Genomic DNA, 20,691 nt, shown 5'->3' with positions numbered 1-20,691 from the left:
CTCCCACTAGACTCATTTCAAACTCAGACTGCATCTGGTGAACAAATTTTTTAACCATTTGTTCTGACATTCCACCAAAGACTATATCATCAACATAGATTTGAGCTATCATGATTTTGCCTTCTTCATCCTTCACAAACAAGGTTTTATCTATGCCACCCTTTCTGTATCCATTTGAGGTCAGAAATTCGGTTAACCTTTCATACCAAGCTCTGGGTGCTTGCTTCAACCCATACAAGGCTTTCTTCAACTTGTATACATGCTCAGGTTGGTTAGGATCACAGAACCCTTTGGGTTGTTCCACATAGACTTCTTCATTCAGGTAGCCATTCAAGAATGCACTCTTCACATCCATTTGGAACAGCTTAAACTTCAGGATGCATGCTACCCCCAACAGCAATCTGATGGACTCAAGTCTAGCCACAGGAGCAAATGTCTCATCAAAGTCTACTCCTTCAACTTGAGTGTATCCTTGAGCTACTAGTCTTGCTTTATTTCTAGTAATTACTCCTTTCTCATCAGATTTGTTTTTGTAGATCCACTTGGTACCAATGATGTTGGACCCTTCAGGTCTTGGAACCAGCTCCCATACTTCATGCCTTGTGAACTGCTCGAGTTCCTCTTGCATGGCAATGATCCAGTATTCATCAGTCAGGGCTTCTTTCACATTCTTTGGTTCAACCTTGGAAACAAAGCAGGAATTTGAGTTTATTCCTCTTGACCTGGTAGTTACACCACTGGTGGGATCCCCTATGATAAGATCCTTAGGGTGGTCTTTCTGAATTCTGATAGATGGCACTTTGGTGGGTGCTTCTACTTCACATTCAGGAGAAGGTTCCTGTACTTCTTCAGGCTTGACTGGACTGTCAGTTGGACTGTCAAGGAATGTTTCAACATCCTCCATGACATCGGTTCCTTCCTCTTTATCATCCACAATGACATTTATGGACTCCATCAGGACATTGGTCCTGTAGTTGAACACTCTATAGGCTCTGCTGTTAGTGGAGTATCCCAGAAATACGCCTTCATCACTTTTGGGATCTAGCTTCCTTCTCTGTTCACGATCTGTGAGAATGTAGCATTTACTTCCAAAAATATGAAAGTACTTCACAGTGGGTTTTCTGCCCTTCCATATTTCATACAGAGTGGAGGAGGTTCCTTTTCTCAAGGTGACTCTGTTGTGAACATAGCACGCGGTATTCATTGCTTCAGCCCAAAAGTGCATAGGGAGCTTCTTTGCATGAATCATTGCTCTGGCAGATTCTTGAATAGTTCTATTTTTTCTTTCAACTATTCCATTCTGCTGAGGAGTTATAGGGGAGGAGAACTCATGGCTTATTCCTTCAGATGAGCAAAACTCATCAAACTTGGAATTCTTGAATTCAGTACCATGATCACTTCTAATCCGGACCACACAACTGTCCTTTTCCCTTTGAAGTCTTATGCACAGATCTTTGAAGACATCAAATGTATCTGACTTCTCTCTGATGAAGCTTATCCACGTGTATCTGGAATGGTCATCAACCACCACGTAGGCATACTTCTTCCCACCAAGACTTTCAACCTGCATAGGTCCCATTAGGTCCATGTGCAGCAGCTCCAGAACTCTGGAGGTTGTGGAATGTCCCAGCTTTGGGTGTGACATCTTGGTTTGCTTGCCCATTTGGCATTCTCCACAGACTCTTCCTTCATCAATCAGAAGCTTTGGCATTCCTCTGACTGCTTCCTTGGATATGATCTTCTTCATTCCCCGCAAGTGGAGATGTCCAAGTCTTCTATGCCACAGCTTCACCTCCTGTTCTTCCTTGGCTGAGGAGCATGTTGTGGAAAAGTTAGAGAGATCAGGTTCCCACAGGTAGCAGTTGTCTTTGGACCTGGTTCCTCTCATAACTTCCTGATTGTCACCATTTGTCACAATGCACAGCTCCTTAGTAAACTGAACATGAAAACCTTGATCACACAGCTGACTTATGCTGATGAGGTTTGCAGTTAGTCCTCTTACTAACAGCACATTGTTCAGTTTTGGCACTCCAGAACAGTCCAGTTTGCCCACACCTCTTATTTTTCCTTTGGCACCATCACCAAAAGTCACATAGCTGGTGGTGTGAGGTTGAATATCTACCAGTAGATTTTCCATACCAGTCATATGTCTTGAGCATCCACTGTCAAAGTACCAGTCTTCTCTGGAAGAAGCCCTTAGGGCAGTGTGTGCTATCCTAGCATACCATTGTTGCTTCTTAATGGGAACACATCGCTTACGTGTTTTATGCTTAGGTCTGACAGGTGAGGCTCTGTTAGGGAAGCCATGAATCCAGTAGCAGAAGGCTTTTATATGACCAAGCCTGCCACAGTGGTGACACCTCCAATTCTGGTATTTCCTCTTCTGATGATCATTCATCCTAGCTCCTTGATGTTGAGACATTGGCTTTGACATCTGTTTGAACTTCTGAACTCTAGCCTTTGGGCGTTTGTGTTCAGTTCTTTTTCCAAATCCTAGCCCAGATTTGGTTCCAGACTGCTGTCCCACCTTTAGAATTTCTTCCAAGGTGTCAGTTCCCTTATTCATCATTCTGATGGATTTGGTCATCTGGTTCAGCTTGGAGGTCAGAAGGGCTATCTCATCATTTAGCCCCTCTATGGCAGACAGTTGCTTCTGTCTCTCATCTTCCAGTTCCTTGATGAGTTTCTTCTGCTTTTCTCCTTGTGCACGCACTTCTGCACTGGTGGTACACAGCTTCTTATATGCTGCAGCAAGTTCATCAAATGTCAGCTCATCTGCACTTGTGTCATCTTCAGAGACACACACACTGGTTAGTGCAGTGACATGTTTGGCAAATTCTCCTTCAGATTCACTTTCAGAATCTCCTTCAGACCATGTGATAGCTAGCCCCTTATTTTGCAATTTGAGGTAAGTAGGGCATTCAGCTCTGACGTGTCCATACCCTTCACAGCCATGACACTGGATTCCCTTCCCATGGTTGAACTTCTCCTCAGAAGTTGATCTTTTCTTAATGTCAGACGGGATGTTCTTGACATTAGGTCTACCTCTTTGATCAATCTTCTTCATGAACTTGTTGAATTGCCTCCCAAGCATGGCTAAGGCTTCTGATATACTTTCATCACCTCCTGTATATCCTTCTTCTGACTCCTCTTCAGCATTTGATATAAAGGCTATGCTTTTCTTCTTCTCAGCATACTCACCTAAGCCCATTTCAAAGGTTTGGAGAGAACCAATGAGCTCATCTACCTTCATATTGCTGATGTCCTGAGCCTCCTCTATGGCAGTGACCTTCATAGCAAACCTCTTAGGCAAGGACCTGAGAATCTTTCTTACAAGTTTCTCTTCAGTCATTTTCTCACCTAGTCCACCAGAGGTGTTTGCAATTTCAAGAATATTCATGTGAAAGTCATGAATAGTCTCATCCTCTTTCATCCTCAGATTTTCAAACTTGGTTGTCAACATCTGAAGTTTGGACATCTTCACCTTGGAAGTACCTTCATGAGTTACCTTGAGGGTATCCCAAACTTCCTTAGCTAGTTCACAATGGTGCACCAGCCTGAAGATGTTCTTAGTGATTCCATTGAACAGTGCATTCAAGGCTTTGGAGTTTCCAAGAGCTAATGCCTCTTGTTCCTTGTCCCAATCTTCTTCGGGAATCTGCACACTGACTCCATCTTCATCAGTCCTCGTTGGATGTTCCCATCCCTTGTTGACAGCTCTCCAGACTTTGCTGTCTAGAGACCTTAAGAAGGCTATCATGCGAGGCTTCCAGTCATCATAATTAGATCCATCCAACATGGGTGGTCTGTTTGAGTGTCCTAAATCCTTGTCCATGGTACTAGAAAGTAACTTCCCTAGATCTCACCCAGAACTTCACAGGCAGGGTGCCTGCTCTGATGCCAATTGAAATTCTAGTTATCAGACTTTGGATGTCACACTGGTTGTTATGACATCCAATTCTGCACAGACAGGGATTATGCAGAACTTAACAGTAAGTGCAGTAAATAACACAAGTAATTGTTCACCCAGTTCAGTCCAACATGACCTACATCTGGGGGCTACCAAGCCAGGGAGGAAATCCACTATTAGTAGTATCAATTCAAAGCTAAACTCACCCGTTTACAACTTATCACTTAATCCCTACCCAATGCAATTTCAATCTTAACCTAAGATCAGAGTTCCTACTCACTCCCCCTCAATCACCTCAGTGATATTAAAGACACTTTGAAGTCACACTTCAAAAACAACTCTTGATTATGCTTCACAGCTTAAATCAAGATACACAGCACTCACGCTTAAAAGCTTTGAGTGACACAACACTTACAACTCAATGAACACCCTATGCCAAAGCAATCATCTACTTGATAATGGCTTGGCTTACAAGATACGTCTAATACTAGACTCACAAAATACAGCAGTGAAGTATGATGGACACACTGACTCTTCACGCTTCAAAATCCCCGAGACTGAATGAAGGAATGCCTTCCTTTTTATATTGCAGCACCTGGGCTTTTGCACCTGTATTTTCCTGAATTTTAGGTCACACAAGTTCCCTCAAATTCAACATTTAGGTTGCTAACAAATAGGCTATTTGTTAGGTTCATTGAATGTAGCTTGGTTGTTGATTTCCTGGATTTTCTCTCAGCTGTTGAATCCCTAAAGAATAGCCTGAGAAAAAGCTGAAACAGAAAACTGAACAACCTACAATTTAGCATATGCTGTCAGGCACGAATGTCACGACATTCAGCTTGACATCAAGGTCCATATGCTGAGTCTGTTTTTCCAGAAAACAGACTGTACAATTTGCTGACCTGTACATGATCAAAATGACCATACTACAGTAACAGCTTACATTAATAAATGTCAAAGTGTCCAACTTAACATTTATACATTTGGCCTTAAGTTAGTTCTGTTATTCTCTTGAAGAACAAACTAAGTTTTATGCTGAAGTATAGCAGAACACCACTCTGCCTAATCTCCAGTAGCTGTTGTCAATGATGAATGTCACAACATCCAGTTTGACATTCAGTCAGTAGGCCTTATGCCAGGTCTGGTTCTTCCTTGATAACCAGACTGCAAATGAATACTAAGTTCTAACAGAACTTCTGTTCCTTAGTATCTGTTGACAGGTATGAATATCACAGCATTCAATAATCCTGTGTTAGCTAGTCCTGCAGTAACTACAATGTAGTCACATATACATGTCATGACATCAGTCAAGACATTAGTGTTTTACCATATAATGCAGCCAATTAAACACCTACAACTGATCCTTCTCTTTTATGGCATTTAAGATTAGGCCACATTTCAAATAGTGGTTTACAACTTATTTCCAAAAATTTCCCTTTTGTACCAAGTAAGAATCATATGTCACCTTGTGATTCTTGTCATTTTGCTAAACAAAAGAAATTACCTTTTCCAAAAAGTATATCAAAATCTCTTGCAGCTTTTGATATTTTACATGCTAATTTATGGGGTCCATATTCTACTATTTCTTACTTTGGTTGATGATTACTCACGGTTTACTTGGGTTATATTTCTTAAAACAAAGGATGAAACCAAAAAGAGTCTCATTAACTTCGTTGCCTTTATTGAAAATCAATTTCACACAACTTTAAAGTGTCTTAGGTCAGATAATGGCACTGAATTTGCCATGGGAGATTTCTTATCTTCTAAAGGCATAATTCATCAAAAGTCTTGTGTTGAAACACCTCAACAAAATGGGATTGTTGAAAGAAAGCATCAACATATCCTTAATGTGGCTAGGTCTCTTTCTTTCCATTCCAATCTCCCTTTAACCATGTGGAATTTTAGTGTTCAACATGCTGTTCATATCATAAATAGACTTCCTAGTCCACTTCTCAATCTCAAATGTCCTTACGAATTACTTTACAAGCAACCTCCATCTCTTGTCCATCTTAAAGTTTTTGGTTGTTTGAGCTATGCAACTACCTTACAAGCTCATAGAACCAAATTTGATTCTAGAGCTAGAAAGGCTGTTTTTTTAGGATTTAAGGATGGTACTAAGGGATATATCCTCTATGATCTAAGTTCACATGATATTTTTGTTTCTAGAAATGTTGTTTTCTATGAAACATATTTTCCTTTCCAAAACTCTAAACCTGTTCATAATGCCTCTGGTTTTTCTAAGCCTATACCATCAAATTTTGTTCTTGATGATCCTGTTTCTAGTACACCTGATTCCTTACCCTTACTTGTCATGATAGAACCTGATTGTACCTCTCCTAACTCTGTTAACATAGAACATGATCCTATTGTATCATCTCCAACATCTTCCAGCCACACACCTTTATCCGCATCTTCTCATGATAGTCCTAATCTTACTCCTCTACCTTCTCATGATAATCTTCGAAAGTCTACTAGAACAATCATTCGTCCTAGTTACTTAGAAGATTATCATTGTTACTCTACTACAGGTTCTGCTAATAATAATAATTTGTATCCCAATTATCCACTTTCATCTGTTCTTTCTTATGACAATTGTGCTCCAGAATATAGATCTTTTTGTTGTTCAATTTCTGCTATTATTGAACCTAAAACTTTTAACCAAGCTTCTAAACTTGATTGTTGGAGAAAAGCCATGAATGCTGAGTTATTCGCACTTGATGAAAACAAAACTTGGTCAGTAGTTGATCTCCCTCGTGGAAAAACTCCAATTGGATGTAAATGGGTGTACAAAATAAAGTATCATGCAAATGGTTCCATTGAGAGATACAAGGCTAGATTAGTTGCAAAAGGGTATCACCAAATGGAAGGAATCGACTATTTTGATACTTTCTCTCCTGTAGCTAAAATAACTACTGTTAGACTTTTGCTAGCATTAACATCAATTAAAGGTTGGGATCTTGAGTAATTAGATGTTAACAATGCATTCCTTCATGGTGATTTAAACGAGGAAGTATATATGTCATTACCTCCTGGTTATCCTTCTATCACTGGCTCTAATAAGGTTTGTAAATTGCACAAATCCCTTTATGGATTAAAGCAAGCCAGTAGACAATGGTATTCCAAATTATCTTCTGCACTCATCTCTTTGGGATACAAAAAATCTGTTTCTGATCACTCTTTATACACCAAGTCTACTAATAGTGAATTTACTGCAGTATTAATATATGTGGATGATATAGTATTAGCTGGAAATTCTTCTCAAGAAATTCAAGTTGTTAAACATTTTCTAGATCAGAAATTCAAAATCAAAAGACCTTGGAAAACTTAGGTATTTTTTGGGACTTGAGATTGCAAGGTCTCCCAAGGGTATTTTTGTTAATCAAAGAAAGTATACCCTTGAATTATTGCAAGATGTTGGTCTTTTGGCAACAAAATCATCTAAAATTCCTTTCAATCCAACTACCAAACTGTCTAGTACTGATGGTGCTCTTTTAGAGGATCCTTCATCTTATAGAAGACTCATAGGAAGACTTCTTTATTTGACCAATACCAGACCTGATATTTCATTTTCTGTACAACACTTGAGTCAATTTGTTTCTAAGCCTCTGGTTCCTCATTATGCAGCTGCTACTACAATTTTGAAGTATCTTAAATCTGCCCCTGCAAAAGGTTTATTTTTCCCTGTTTCTAGTTCTTTAAAACTGACTGGATATGCAGATTCTGATTGGGCAAGATGTCATGAAACTAGAAAATCAATTACTGGTTATTGCGTGTTTATTGGTTCCTCGTTAATTTCCTGGAAATCAAAGAAGCAGAATACTGTTTCAAGATCCTCCACTGAAGCAGAATATAGGGCACTAGCTTCCCTCACTTCTGAAATTCAATGGTTGCAGTACTTATTTCAAGATCTCAAAATACAATTCTCAAATCCTGCATCAGTTTTCTGTGACAGCAAATCTGCCATTTATTTGGCTCACAATCCCACTTTTCATGAAAGAAGTAAGCACATTAAGCTAGATTGTCATATTATTAGAGAGAAGATTCAGTCACAGCTCATACACTTACTGTCTGTACCAAGCAGCTCTCAAATAGCAGACATGTTCACCAAGCCTCTACACTTTACAAAAAAAATTTTTTCTGTCCAAGTTGAATCTATGTTCAATCCATAGTCCAACTTGAGGGGAGATATTAATGTACATAATTATATTGTAACTGTCATATCTTTTATATTCCCTCATATTATTAGTATTTCCCCATACTATTAGTATTCCCTTTATTCATAGGAGTATATATATGAGCCTAGATCTTGTATAAAGATATAACTTTTCTGCTCTGCTAAATAATGAAAAGTTCTTTTATTTTATCTTATTCTCTCTTAACAAGAACAAAGAAATAAATTGATGACTTCTCTAAAATTTAGAAATTACAGCATTTGATTGATGCTTCGGTTATAGCTAATTACACCAATAAAATTGCAATAGAAAAGAAATATCAAAATCTTTAGATATAAAATTACAGCATTTGACTGTTCCCCGGATTAATCGGTAATAGAATTAGATACCGAGTTTTCAAAAACCAACTTCACACATTGTAGAGCCCTTTGCGGATGAAGATAATTCCATTTTTATTTGGTCTTTTACTTTCATATCTACATTGTAATTATACTTAATTTTCATAGTCTTTAGTATTTTTGAATTTTGAAAAATATATTTTGCAAATTGGAGCTCAGATTCGGTGCCTCTACAATATGCAAGACAACATGTTCTCAGGTGCAACGAAAGACAGTTTGGAACAGTTGGTGGATCCTTCCAACTTTGGTCATTTATCTCGTCTTGATCTTCACAACCCTGTCAAACAATCATACAACTTTTTATTCAAACATTAAAATACACGAAATTATACTTAAAAAAGAAAAAATAGTAATTGAAACATCATCAAAACCTTTACGAATAAACTTTGAAGTTTGTGGCATTGTTCAAGCATTTGTTGCAACCAACCCCACATATTAAAGAAAAGTTTAAGTTTCACATGTGTCAGATTATGAAACATGGGAAGTTTAGTACAACATATCAATTGTTCCTGCACGAGTTACACAAGACACTACATTAGAAAATATGTATTGACATCAAAATTCACGCTACAATGACTGCAATCACAACTCGTGATACCTGTTCCATATATAGATTCTCCACATTACGAACCAAATTAACAGGAATAATGTAATCTTCAAAAGAAATTCTTGCTTTGATTAAACTAGGTAATAAGCCGTCAAACTCTTTCTCTGGAACAAATGAATCCTTAAGTATATACAAAAATTTGGTTTGCAGCTCCTCAAGTATTTTACAACCAGACAGAAGTTTAACAACCAATTCATGCCGTTCGAAACTCATTCTCTTTAAATGAAGAATTTTAAGAACAGGAAAATCCACTTGATGAGAAAAACCATTCACTATTATTCCTTTCAACTTAAGAACCTTAAGGGTCTTGCAACTAAGAATACTAGATGGTAATTTCATGTCATTGTGAATGTTAAGATTCTCTATTCCTCGATTCATTACATAGGAAACAAATAGAGTAACATCACGTTGGGTTTGAATTGGACACCAGTAGTTGCAATTGAAACGTAACGAAAGGATTGGAAGTTCACTTTTTCGTAAGAGCATCAATTTGTGTACAGAATATCCATGGTAGGTCATGTCTTGGAAGGATTTGCAGTCGAAGTCTAGAGTGAGGACTGAAAGCCATAGTGATTTCCATCTCTTAGAGAGGATGCTTGTGGTTGCAGCATGTTTCGTTGGAAGAAAAGAAAGAATGTGACAGAGAATTGAATCGTGAAACTCACTGATTCTATCTGCCATTATCTCTGTCCTAAGTATCACCATAGTAGGGAAGATCACATGCCGTTATTATTAGTAGGGTTTTGAGAAAATGTTATTTAGGGTTTTTTATTGTTTCAAAACCAAACTAAAATTCAATTAATTGTGCCTAAAATTTTAACCAAAAACTATACCTTGCACCCCTATATTTTTTTAATGAATGTGTTACTGTTTAAATAAAAAAATAATTTTTTTTGATATTTTATATTATATTTTGAAAAAATATAAGTAATATCTTATATTTGTCTCAAATCCTTGTGAAACTTTGAGACATGTTTTGGATGAATTATAGAATAATTTTTTTATTATTTTATGAGCTCCGTCTCAAATCTGTATGAACTATTAAGACATATAATGATGTTTTGTATAAAGTATATCCGAATCTTTGAGACATATTTTGAATAGAGAATAAAATAAGGGTTTTACTTTTTTTTTATGAGTTTCGTTTCGCCACAAATTGTGTGACTTATTGATACAAATTATAATACCCCACGTAATTCTATTTAGAGTCATATTAAATAAAGAATTAAAAATTTAGTTAATGAAACAAACATCATATAAAAAACATCCAAGAATTACTCGAACAATAATATGATTGGGGATTACTAAATTTAAGTGGAACTCTTTATTTTAAGAGTCCACTCAGCTTTAAATGTTACTAATTCTCTCGGTGTTCTATCAATACTAACTCTTGTGGTTTTAATGTAAAATCGGAGATCGAAACATATCAACTTCATATTCATGTGGGATTCGACTTCTTACTTAACTTTGGCAAGAGAATCGAGAAACTACAAATTTAGGTGTTTGGTTTGATGGTGCTTGGAGGTGGGAATTCGGTTAAAATTCGGTGGATATTTCTCAGGGGAAGAAGAGCAGTTGTGTGTGTTGTTAGATGTCTTATTCGTGGTATGTCTAGTTCCAACAATGGTAGATAAATTCGTGTGGTGGAAAGATACAAAAAGATTTTTGGTCAATTCTAGCTACCGCGTGTTGCAACATCTGTCCTTGAGGGCCACGCTTTGGAGGAAAATATGTCTCGGGCTCTTGCATGTATTCGGAATTCGAAGGTTCCGAGAAAAATTATGATTTTTTGTTGGAGGTTGGTGATTAATAGCTTGACATTGTTGAGAATGTAATTCATGGTGTCAAAGCATGTTGTTGTCGAAACACCTAGGTGTCGAAGTGTTGAGGGGTTAGCCTCAACATGGTTTTTTACTAAGGCTAAATTTTACAGTGTTAGCCGAATTGGGTATTCGAGCTTTGCTTAAGGAGAAAGAAAACCCAAAATCTATAAATAGAGAGTAATCCTTAATAAGTGTAAGACATACAACATAAGTCCACTTGTGTTTACTAGTAATTTGGTAAACAAAACAAGTTTCTATTAATATTTAAGGGATCAAACTCGAAAATATCCCAAAACATATTTATGTTAATTATGACCTTTGAACATATTGCTATCGAAATCGAATGCAATATTTGGGATGATAATTGGAACTTGACTAAAATCAAAATGTAAACGCTTTGACAGTAAAGTGACTAAAATCGAAATATAAAGACTTTAAATGTAAAATGACTGAAAGTAACTTAAATGCAAGAATGACTTAAACGTAAAATACTTGAAATTATAAATGTGGAACTCATACGTATATTTTAGACTAGTATTTAAATAGATACATGTTTATGGTGTAAGGGTCCGCAATTGTACTAAAAATATCCTACAAACTCAAAGTACTTGTATTATTGAGAAGCAAGTGAGACTGCACACAAGAGTAGACTAGACACATCGCACCACGTTTCTCTTCCATGCAAACCTTGCCCTCAACATATTTCCACGTGTCTCTGAATAACCATATGATCTTATCTAATTCGGACTCATTCGACTAATCAAAATAACCAACCTAAATATTAGAAATTTCACTAAGTCCAAAATCCACAAATACCTCTTGATCGTTGACTTGGGTTCGACTAGGAATTCTCAAGCCCTATTTCGACAAATCGAAGTCATCACATCGACGTACGGTCCTGATTAACCATATTCGAATTCACTCCTCACCATGATATGCCCTTGTGTCTTACTTACCATTAATATCTATGTCTAAAATGCAAAATTCCATATTTTGATTTAGATTAGAAAAGAGAAAGGTGGCATTTTTTAGTGTATCTTTGACACTGTTTCAACTTCTCCGCTAACGTTATCGTCATTATTACCACTTTATTGCGCGTTGTCACTTTGCATAAGACCATTTTAGAATATCATCACCACTTCTAGTTTCTAGGTGAACATGAATGTGCGCGTCGTTACCAACTGCTTCACTCACATCAATGTGGCCACTTTGTAATACACGAAAATGATCCATTACGTCCACTTCTATGCCAAGCATCAATTTTGAACAGAAATTGAGACTATAAATACCCAGCTTGATTCTCCTTCTCATCTTCTTCATTCACGCATCTTCTTGATTCTCTCTTGCATAAAAAAAAAACCTTCACTTTCTCTTATAAGAAGCTACTAACTTCAACAATGGCAACCAAAACCTAAAACACAAAGTTTGACACTGGAAAAAATCCTTTGGCATTCACGATTTTTCCATAAGACAATGGACAAGGCAGAGATTTCGTACCTGAACCACCAATGTCAAAGGACAAAATCTCCAACTAGGCGAACTAGGTACTTATCCCTTTTTCTTTGTCTTGAAAACTCCTTGCACTCTTAGGGCCTTACCCGACTATAAAGTCACATGCTGGAAAAGTTAAGAACATATTTCCAGGCTACCTAGTTACAATGCCCTCAACAATCAAATAACGCGCTCTCGATCTATCTTTTATGGATAAAATTGTGTATCTATGACATGATCTCGCTTGGCTCGACAATGTTAAGCCCCAAAGAAATAAACAATGGCAAGAATTAGGTATCTATGACATGATCAAAATCTCTAGGACTGGTCATAAATACAACCCAGCCATGTTGTTAGCGTCGATCTTTTTTTGGGAAGTTTCGACCACTACTTTTTAATTTCCTTGTGGCATATTAACACCAATTATATTCGATGTGGCAACCATCACAGGACAAAACTGTCTAGGAAAAAAACTTTACTCTGACCCTATAAACAACTAATGAGTTCATTATTGAATGATTTAGTTTCAAGAACTTTATCGTTGATAATCACGATAAGACAACTGCAGAAGTCTCCAACTAGGAGCACAATGCCTTTTTAATCCTTTGGCTTTCCTACTACGTTTTCGACTTTAGTTCCTTACAAGTAGCTAAGAAATTTGTACCTTTAGCTATTCAACTTCATGAGGGTCAAAACATCTCATAAAGCAAATTCATCTTGATAAACCTCTATCAGTCACTTGGAGATGCTTCCTACAAACTAAAACACCCTAAAATCAACAAATCGTACCTGCTTTCTGGTCCCTTGTGGCTTCTACAACTCTGGCTAAACGCCAAATTTGAGCCCAAACTTCAAATAACTCAATCCCAAGCTTTGGTAGAACATACTGGATGTAGAGCCATCGAAGGCACAAGGCTTGCTCTAACCACTCTTTGGTGAACTTGTAATAGAGGAATGTCGCATGTTTTGAATGGAAACCTTTGTCCTCTTTTTGATAGGGTGGAAGAATCAGTTGCGTATCTATTTTTTGCATGTAGTAGAACCGATTTTGTGTGGAGGTACGTTCTGCATTGGTTGGGAAGTGATGAAGACGACATTATAGTGGTGGATGGTGCGACGATACTTGATTTGATGGTTCAGTTTTTAGTGCAACTCAAAGAAAGGTTGTAACGTTTCATTAAATCTTCTTTTTTTGTTTGCTTTCTTTTTTATGTTAGATTGTTGGTGTGTGCGATTGAGTAGGAACAAAATGGCTTTTAATGATAAAGTTTGGAAAATATGGATAAATTTTTGTATTTGATTAAGTCCTTATGTTGGGATTGAATTTTCATTTTGTCAAAAGGTAGAATTTGTTTAGTTAGGGATGTTTGGAAATATAATCCCATGGAGTATGTCAGAGTGTAATTTTCTGTTGTTAGGGGGTTGGTTTTCTCCCCTTTTTAGTTTGTTTCTTCTTGTATTGGGTTTAGCACCTCTTGTGTTCTATGAATTCTAGTTGTTTATAAAAAATAACCTTTCCTCTCATGTGGTTTTTCTACCAAGGTGAAATCAACAACTACAAAACCATTCTCCATAATGGATTGCAATAGCAGGAAAAACGTTTTGATCAAGACGGTTCATAAATGTAATCTTTTCTTTTGTAATAGTTAAAATTATTTTCTTTAATACATGCTTGTAAAAATGGTTAAAGTTGTTTTGAAAGCATGCATGTAGTTGTTGTTGTTGTTAAATTTTAATATTTCTAACAACAATAATAACAACAAAGTAACAACAACAAATAAATTGTTAAGTTATGTTCATGCTTTCCTAACTAACATCAAAAAAATTTAACAAGCATCCATTTAAGAAAATAATTTTAAAAGTTACAAGAGAAGATACATTAAGAACATACCTTGAGATGCACAAGGTTCATTTTAGAAAAGTTTCCTGATTAATCTATGTTTATTCCTATGCCACTCCCGAGTTAGGTGGCTCGTCCGCCTATGAATCATACTCCATGGCCTATGAATTCCACTCCACCCATATTTGTATCTTGCATTGGATTACTATCCATGCCTGATTTTTCTACATTTCAACCCATATCCATGATAGCTTTTATTAATCCTCCTGGATATACACCTTTTATACAACCTAGCACCCTGCATCCCATATATTTTTCGAGGCCTTCCTTGCAGTTGAGTGGACCTAGCTTTCCTATGATTTCTATGCAGTCGAGTGGACATAGCTTTCCTATTCCTTACATGCAGCCAAATGGACCTAGCTTTCCTATGTCTTCCATGCAGCCTTCTATGCAATATATGGAGGCAGGTGGATCTAGCATGACACATTCATCACCCATGCATTTTGTGCATGATGAGCAGGAAGATGAGGATGATACTAGTGCTAATGATCATCGAGATACTAATGATCATGATCATAGAGATATAAGTGTTACTGACAGTGCTCATGGGGAGTGAAAGAGGGCGCGCATTCAGAGAAATGCATCACAAATAATTAGGAAACATCTTGGCAGATTTGTCATTGAGCCCTAGGGAGAATCGTGAGTGTTTATGTTTTATATTATATTTTAAATTTGAGTTTTTTTTTAATTAATACTAACTCAAAATTTTTTTGTTTATTCTTGTGTCGTCACATCCTGCAGCATCGAGCATAACATAAGTTATTAAACAAAAGTATAAAAAGTTTTGGCTGACATATGAGGCACTTTCCAGTGAAGACAAGCAAGATTGTTTTAAGTTATTTCATGTATAATTAACTAATTCATTTAAGTAAATATTATTTTAACTTCTTTTATATTTATTGAGATATTCATGATTATACTTTATTTAATATTTTTTGAATTGATACAACAATGCAGGAGAAATATTGTTTAGAGATCATCCCCAAATTAAGGAAAACTTTCACTTAAAACGTGTTGACTAATTATCTGACACGCTTAGGCGTGTTAGACTTACTTGGGAAAGAAAAGGACCATGTCCCTGTTGGATAGTGTCATACGGTGAACTGACTTGGGGTATTTTGCTTTTTATCGCAATGTCGCGGTTAGCAAGAGTCGCCACCGACTTTTCTTTTATCCCATAAGGAAAGGCGGAAAAGAACAGGAAAGACCTTAATTTAGATTCTTAGGTTCGGGAGGTACTTTATACAAAGGGAAGGTGTTAGGCACCCTTCGTATCCATGGTTATCCATGGGCTCTTAATTGCTCAATCATTTATGTTTTCTTTGTTTGAAAAAAGTGGTTGAGAAATGTATGAAAAATGTTTTGAAAATGAGAATTTAACTTTGTAATGATTCTTGCATGAATGTATACAAAGTGGTTATCTCGTTTAATTTAGAAAATAGTTTAGAAAAATATAACTCGGCAATGATCCTAGTACGGATGTATGCTAAGTGGTGATTTTCCAAAAGAAGACGTTTGAAAGGTGCGAGGTGCGAAAAGTATATTTTTTAGGTTATGACTGAGCAATTAAGGTTATACCTGTCCGAGGTCTTTCCGGGCATTTCCCATCCTCATGAGGGTAAAACTGTCCTTACTATTGAGAAGTAAGTGGTTTTATCCTGGGGATGTTGAAGGGTCATCGTAGGGTCATCGATCGGTCATTGAAGGCAACAGTTGTAAGGATACCTTAGCATTCGAAGGGACGATCATCATTTAACCGTAGGCTACACCGAAGGGTCTTCGAGGGACAAAATCGTATTTTCGAAGGCAACATCCGAGGGACCATAATTTATTTTATGATGATTTAACCGAAGGGTCTTTGCTAAGGGCATCCCCACATTCGCGGGACATGACCGTTATACCGTAGTACCGTAAGGCAGCAAAAGAAAGAGGTCCAAGATCACTTATTTAAAGGTCATATTTAAAGTCAATTAAGTAATTAAGTCCATACTAAAATCAATGCATTAAAATTAATATATTAAAATTAAGACATTAAAATTAACACATTAAAATTAATTAGGCCACTTAGGGCGAGTCTCCACAAGGGTATCCCACAAATAAAGTGGAAGACCTAAACAGCAATCTTTTCCTGGGACATATGAACCTTTGCAAAATTCAGCAAACGGGTTAGAATACCAAATCAGGGTGCAATCGAGAGTTGCACCAAAGTAATCGGTAAACAAAGCATGGTTATGATAAAACAGGTCAGATGGGCAAAGATCAAAATAGGACGAAGAACAGCGGCATCCATTACAACAATTCAAAGTATCCAGGCATACTTAAGTTACATGCAAAGCCTCAAATATATTTATGAATCTCAATTATGATATCACATGTGAATTAGGAACATAAAGTGATAATAGTAACGCAAACCTGTTTGCAATTGAGTCGCAACCTTGAATTGGCCGATCGGATAGAATTGAGCGGAGGTGACCTTGCTGCCGCCGTAAGATTAGATTCGGTAAAAAGGCACACAATAGTTTCCGTTGTAGAAACTATTGTGCGAAAAGAATTAACTAAATACCAAAAGGGAATCCCGGAATTGCAAAAGAAATAGTGTAGCACTTGTAAAACACAATGCCTAAGCTACTGGAAAAGAAGAAAAAATGCAAAGGCGAAAACGGCAAAGGAAAAAAGAATCTCGGAAAAAGCCCCCTCCTTTTAGGTTTTCAAGGTGGCTATTTATATTGGTGTCGTTAGGTCATGCCTGCTGCCAAAAAGGTCTTCAACACGTACGTGGATATAGGGCCCAACGGATCTTCAAGTCTCCGAAGCATTATCTGCGCCCAAAAAGTAGGGGAATGGTGTGACGTTCGTCACACCATGTGTGACGCCCGTCACAGGGGTGTGCGAGGCGTGACGCTCGTCACAGCCTCTGTGACGCTCGTCACAGATGCCACACCCGTGTTCTTGTACTTTGGGTTGGGCTTTGCTGTTTGGATCGTTTTCTTTCCTTTTTGCACCCCTTTTCCTCCGTTTCCAAATAAACCACTTTCATATTATCACTAGGTGAGCGTGTAGCGAGTAGGCCAATTTGGGTCATTCGCGAGCTGGGCCTTTGTTCCTTTAAGTGTCATAAAGTGAGTCGGAGTGCCCTGAAATGTCTTGAAATACTAATGGGCAAATTTTGGGGTATGACAGCTGCCCCTGTTCAATATTCTTGAACCGGGAGAGTAGAATGGTATGTGCATCATTCGTGGTCTGGAGGTGGAAGATTATTGAACACTAGAATGCCCCAAAAATTTGCACTTGCCAATTAGTCTTGGTGGAGATGGGCTTAAAGATGCCATCCAGGTAGTTTGATGAGGAGATTTCCAGATTGTGTCGTACGTTAGACGATGTCTGAAGACATGGATGTCATACCGGGTCACACACTAGACCGTATAGTGAATCATCCATCCTGCTGTTGACTTTGCTGGGGAGTCAGAGTATGCTATATATTGTTGGGGGATAAGGGGTCAGAATGGGTCATACACTGGACCGTATCTGAATACCAGAGTGAGTTGTTCGTTAGGCAGATGACTTTGATGGGGATGAAAGATCAAAACGGATCGTACGCCAGATCGGTTCTGAGTTGCAGAATGAGTCGTCCGTTAGGCTGAATCTGCTTGAAGAGGGAGTAGTCGTATACCAGACTACCATTCAGGAATGTACCTGTCCGAAGGTAGCACCTGAGCAAAGGAGTAGCCGTATACTGGACTACCATTCAGGAATGTACCTGTCCGAAGGTAGCACCTGAGCAAAGGAGTAGCCGTATACCAGACTACCATTCAGGAATGTACCTGTCCGAAGGTAGCACCTGAGCAAGGGAGTAGCCGTATACCAGACTACCATTCAGGAATGTACCTGTCCGAAGGTAGCACCTGAGCAAAGGAGTAGCCGTATACCAGACTACCATTCAGGAATGTACCTGTCCGAAGGTAGCACCTGAGCAAGGGAGTAGCCGTATACTAGACTACCATTCAGGAATGTACCTGTCCGAAGGTAGCACCTGAGCAAGGGAGTAGCCGTATACTAGACTACCATTTAGGAATGTACCTGTCTGAAGGTAGCACCTGAGCAAGGGAGTAGCCGTATACCAGACTACCATTCAGGAATGTACCTGTCCGAAGGTAGCATCTGGGAAAGGGAGTAGCCGTATACTGGACTACCATCCAGAAATGTACCTGTCCGAAGGTAGCATCTGGGAAAGGGAGTAGCCGTATACTAGACTACCATTCAGAAATGTACCTGTCCGAAGGTAGCATCTGGGAAAGGGAGTAGCCGTATACTGGACTACCATCCAGAAATGTACCTGTCCGAAGGTAGCATCTGGTCAGATGAAGGTCTAACTTGGTCGTGCATTAGACTATACTTGAGTTGAAGAAGGTCAGAATGGATCGTACGCTAGATCGTATCTGAGTTGTTGGGGGTCAGAATGGATCGTCCGTTAGATCGTATCTGAGTTGAAGAAGGTCAGAATGGATCGTACGCTAGATCGTATCTGAGTTGTTGAAGGTCAGAATGGATCATACATTAGATCGTCTCTGAGTTGTCGAAGGTCAGAATGGATCGTATGCTAGATCGTATCTGAGTTGAAGGAGTCATATGTTGAGCTGAATCAGAATGAACCGTATGTTAGGCTGTATCTGTATACGTTGTACTTGCAATAAATGTCTGGGATGGGCTTAAAGATGCCATCGCTAGGAGGATATCGAAGTGTTGTCAGAATGAATGTTCCCATGAATTGCATCTGGAATATGTATCTGAATCTTGTCTGTGATTGATAAAGGCGTCTGCCTGAATGAGCCTTTTACTTTGACTATATCAGGAGGATAATTAACCTGCAAAGAAAAGTTAGCTTTATGCTATGTCATGATGCATGAGATGTTTTATGCTTTCGAAAATAAATGCGAATGTTGTATGCATGCGTATGCTGTGAAATGATGTAATGAATGAGTTATGCGTATGAGAAGTTCTGCTTGGGGACTCTACTGGGGAAAATAAATCCCCATCTACTGATTGGAGATATTCGTATTGAGGACCCTCTCTCGGCTGGGGGTTCTGATTTCTGTCTGATGGTAGAGATATTCAACAGAGCCTGGCTGGGGATGGATGAGATGATCAATCTGTCTGATGATGCCGACCTCTGTTGGGGAATAGCTGGCTGTGCCGGGGAATACTGCCAACTTCTTCTGGGGAAAAACAGGCTTGCTGGGGGAAGAGAATTGGTAGTGGATTCATTGGAAGCATGATTAGACCTTATCCTCGATCCCGAAGTCTTGTAGTAATTGCTATTGCTATTCTATGTACGTATTTTTGATAAACATTGATCATATTCAAATGCACATATTAATTCAAATTAAATCAATGGACGTTTACGCAAACAAAACAGAAAAAGTAAAAACAAAAGTATCTTTTTTGAAAGAAGGTTGTATTGATTTTGAAAGGAGGCCTATAAACAGGCAATTTGTGTACAAGGAGACAGAAATCCTAGTAAGAGGAAATTGTCGAAAACAAAGAGATAGCTATGTGGAAGAAGTCCTATTGATTTTAAGCCTACTACTGCCATTATGTCTTCAAGCATCTCATCCCCTGCTGTCGGATAGAAGTGATTGGCTTGGTCAGTCCCTTGAATTTGGATGAAAGTTGACTGAGAACGGGACATAGTCATACGCTTTAATCCCTAATTTTTGCCTGGACCGCCTTTTCAGGTTTTCAGTCCACCAGGATACCCTTTTTTGCCCAAGCCACCTTTTCAGGTTTTCGACTTGCCGGGTGTACATTTTTTTATATATATCCCTAATTTTTGCCCGAACCCTTTTGGTTCGCCGGGATGCCCTTACTTTTGCCTAGGTACGTCGACCTAGCGGGTCTCTTTTATGCGTAGTATTTTTTTAACTATGTCCGCGTTCACAGGATGCGGGAAATCTTCGCCGTCCATTGTAGCAAGCATCATGGCTCCACCAGAGAATACCTTCTTAACTACAAATGGCCCTTCGTATGTGGGAGTCCATTTGCCCCTGGGATCACCTTGTGGTAGGATGATGCGTTTGATTACCAAGTCGCCAATTTGATACACTTGTCTCTTGACCTTTTTGTTGAATGTCCTGGTCATGCGCTTCTGATATATCTGCCCGTGACATACAGCCGCAAGTCTCTTCTCACCCATCAAATTTATCTGATCGAGTCGAGTTTGAATCCATTTATCCTCATCTAAGCCTGCATCTTTCACAATTCTTAGAGCGGGAATCTGAACTTCCACTGGTAAGACGGCTTCCATTCCATAGACTAAAGAGAACGGAGTTGCCCCTGGTCGGAGTACGCAATGAAGTGCGATAACCATAAAGAGCAAAGGGTAACATCTCATGC

General features: G+C 38.3%; 1 protein-coding gene across 1 annotated transcript; it reads right to left on the bottom strand.

The window, feature by feature from the left end:
* Nucleotides 1-8,478: 8,478 nt before the first annotated feature.
* On the bottom strand, nucleotides 8,479-9,792 carry LOC127081540 (F-box/FBD/LRR-repeat protein At4g26340-like). Its single transcript, XM_051021788.1, has 3 exons — nucleotides 9,079-9,792; nucleotides 8,858-8,989; nucleotides 8,479-8,757 (listed from the first exon to the last, which is right to left on the bottom strand). The coding sequence occupies exons 1-3, from the start codon at nucleotides 9,790-9,792 to the stop codon at nucleotides 8,479-8,481; spliced, it is 1,125 nt and encodes a 374-aa protein (XP_050877745.1).
* Nucleotides 9,793-20,691: the final 10,899 nt, after the last annotated feature.

This window comes from Lathyrus oleraceus, chromosome 5 (genome assembly GCF_024323335.1).
Source record: "Lathyrus oleraceus cultivar Zhongwan6 chromosome 5, CAAS_Psat_ZW6_1.0, whole genome shotgun sequence".
Classification (NCBI taxonomy): Eukaryota; Viridiplantae; Streptophyta; class Magnoliopsida; order Fabales; family Fabaceae; genus Lathyrus; species Lathyrus oleraceus.
The sequence above is the reverse complement of the archived record's forward strand: the minus strand, read 5'-3'. Positions and strand labels throughout refer to the sequence as shown.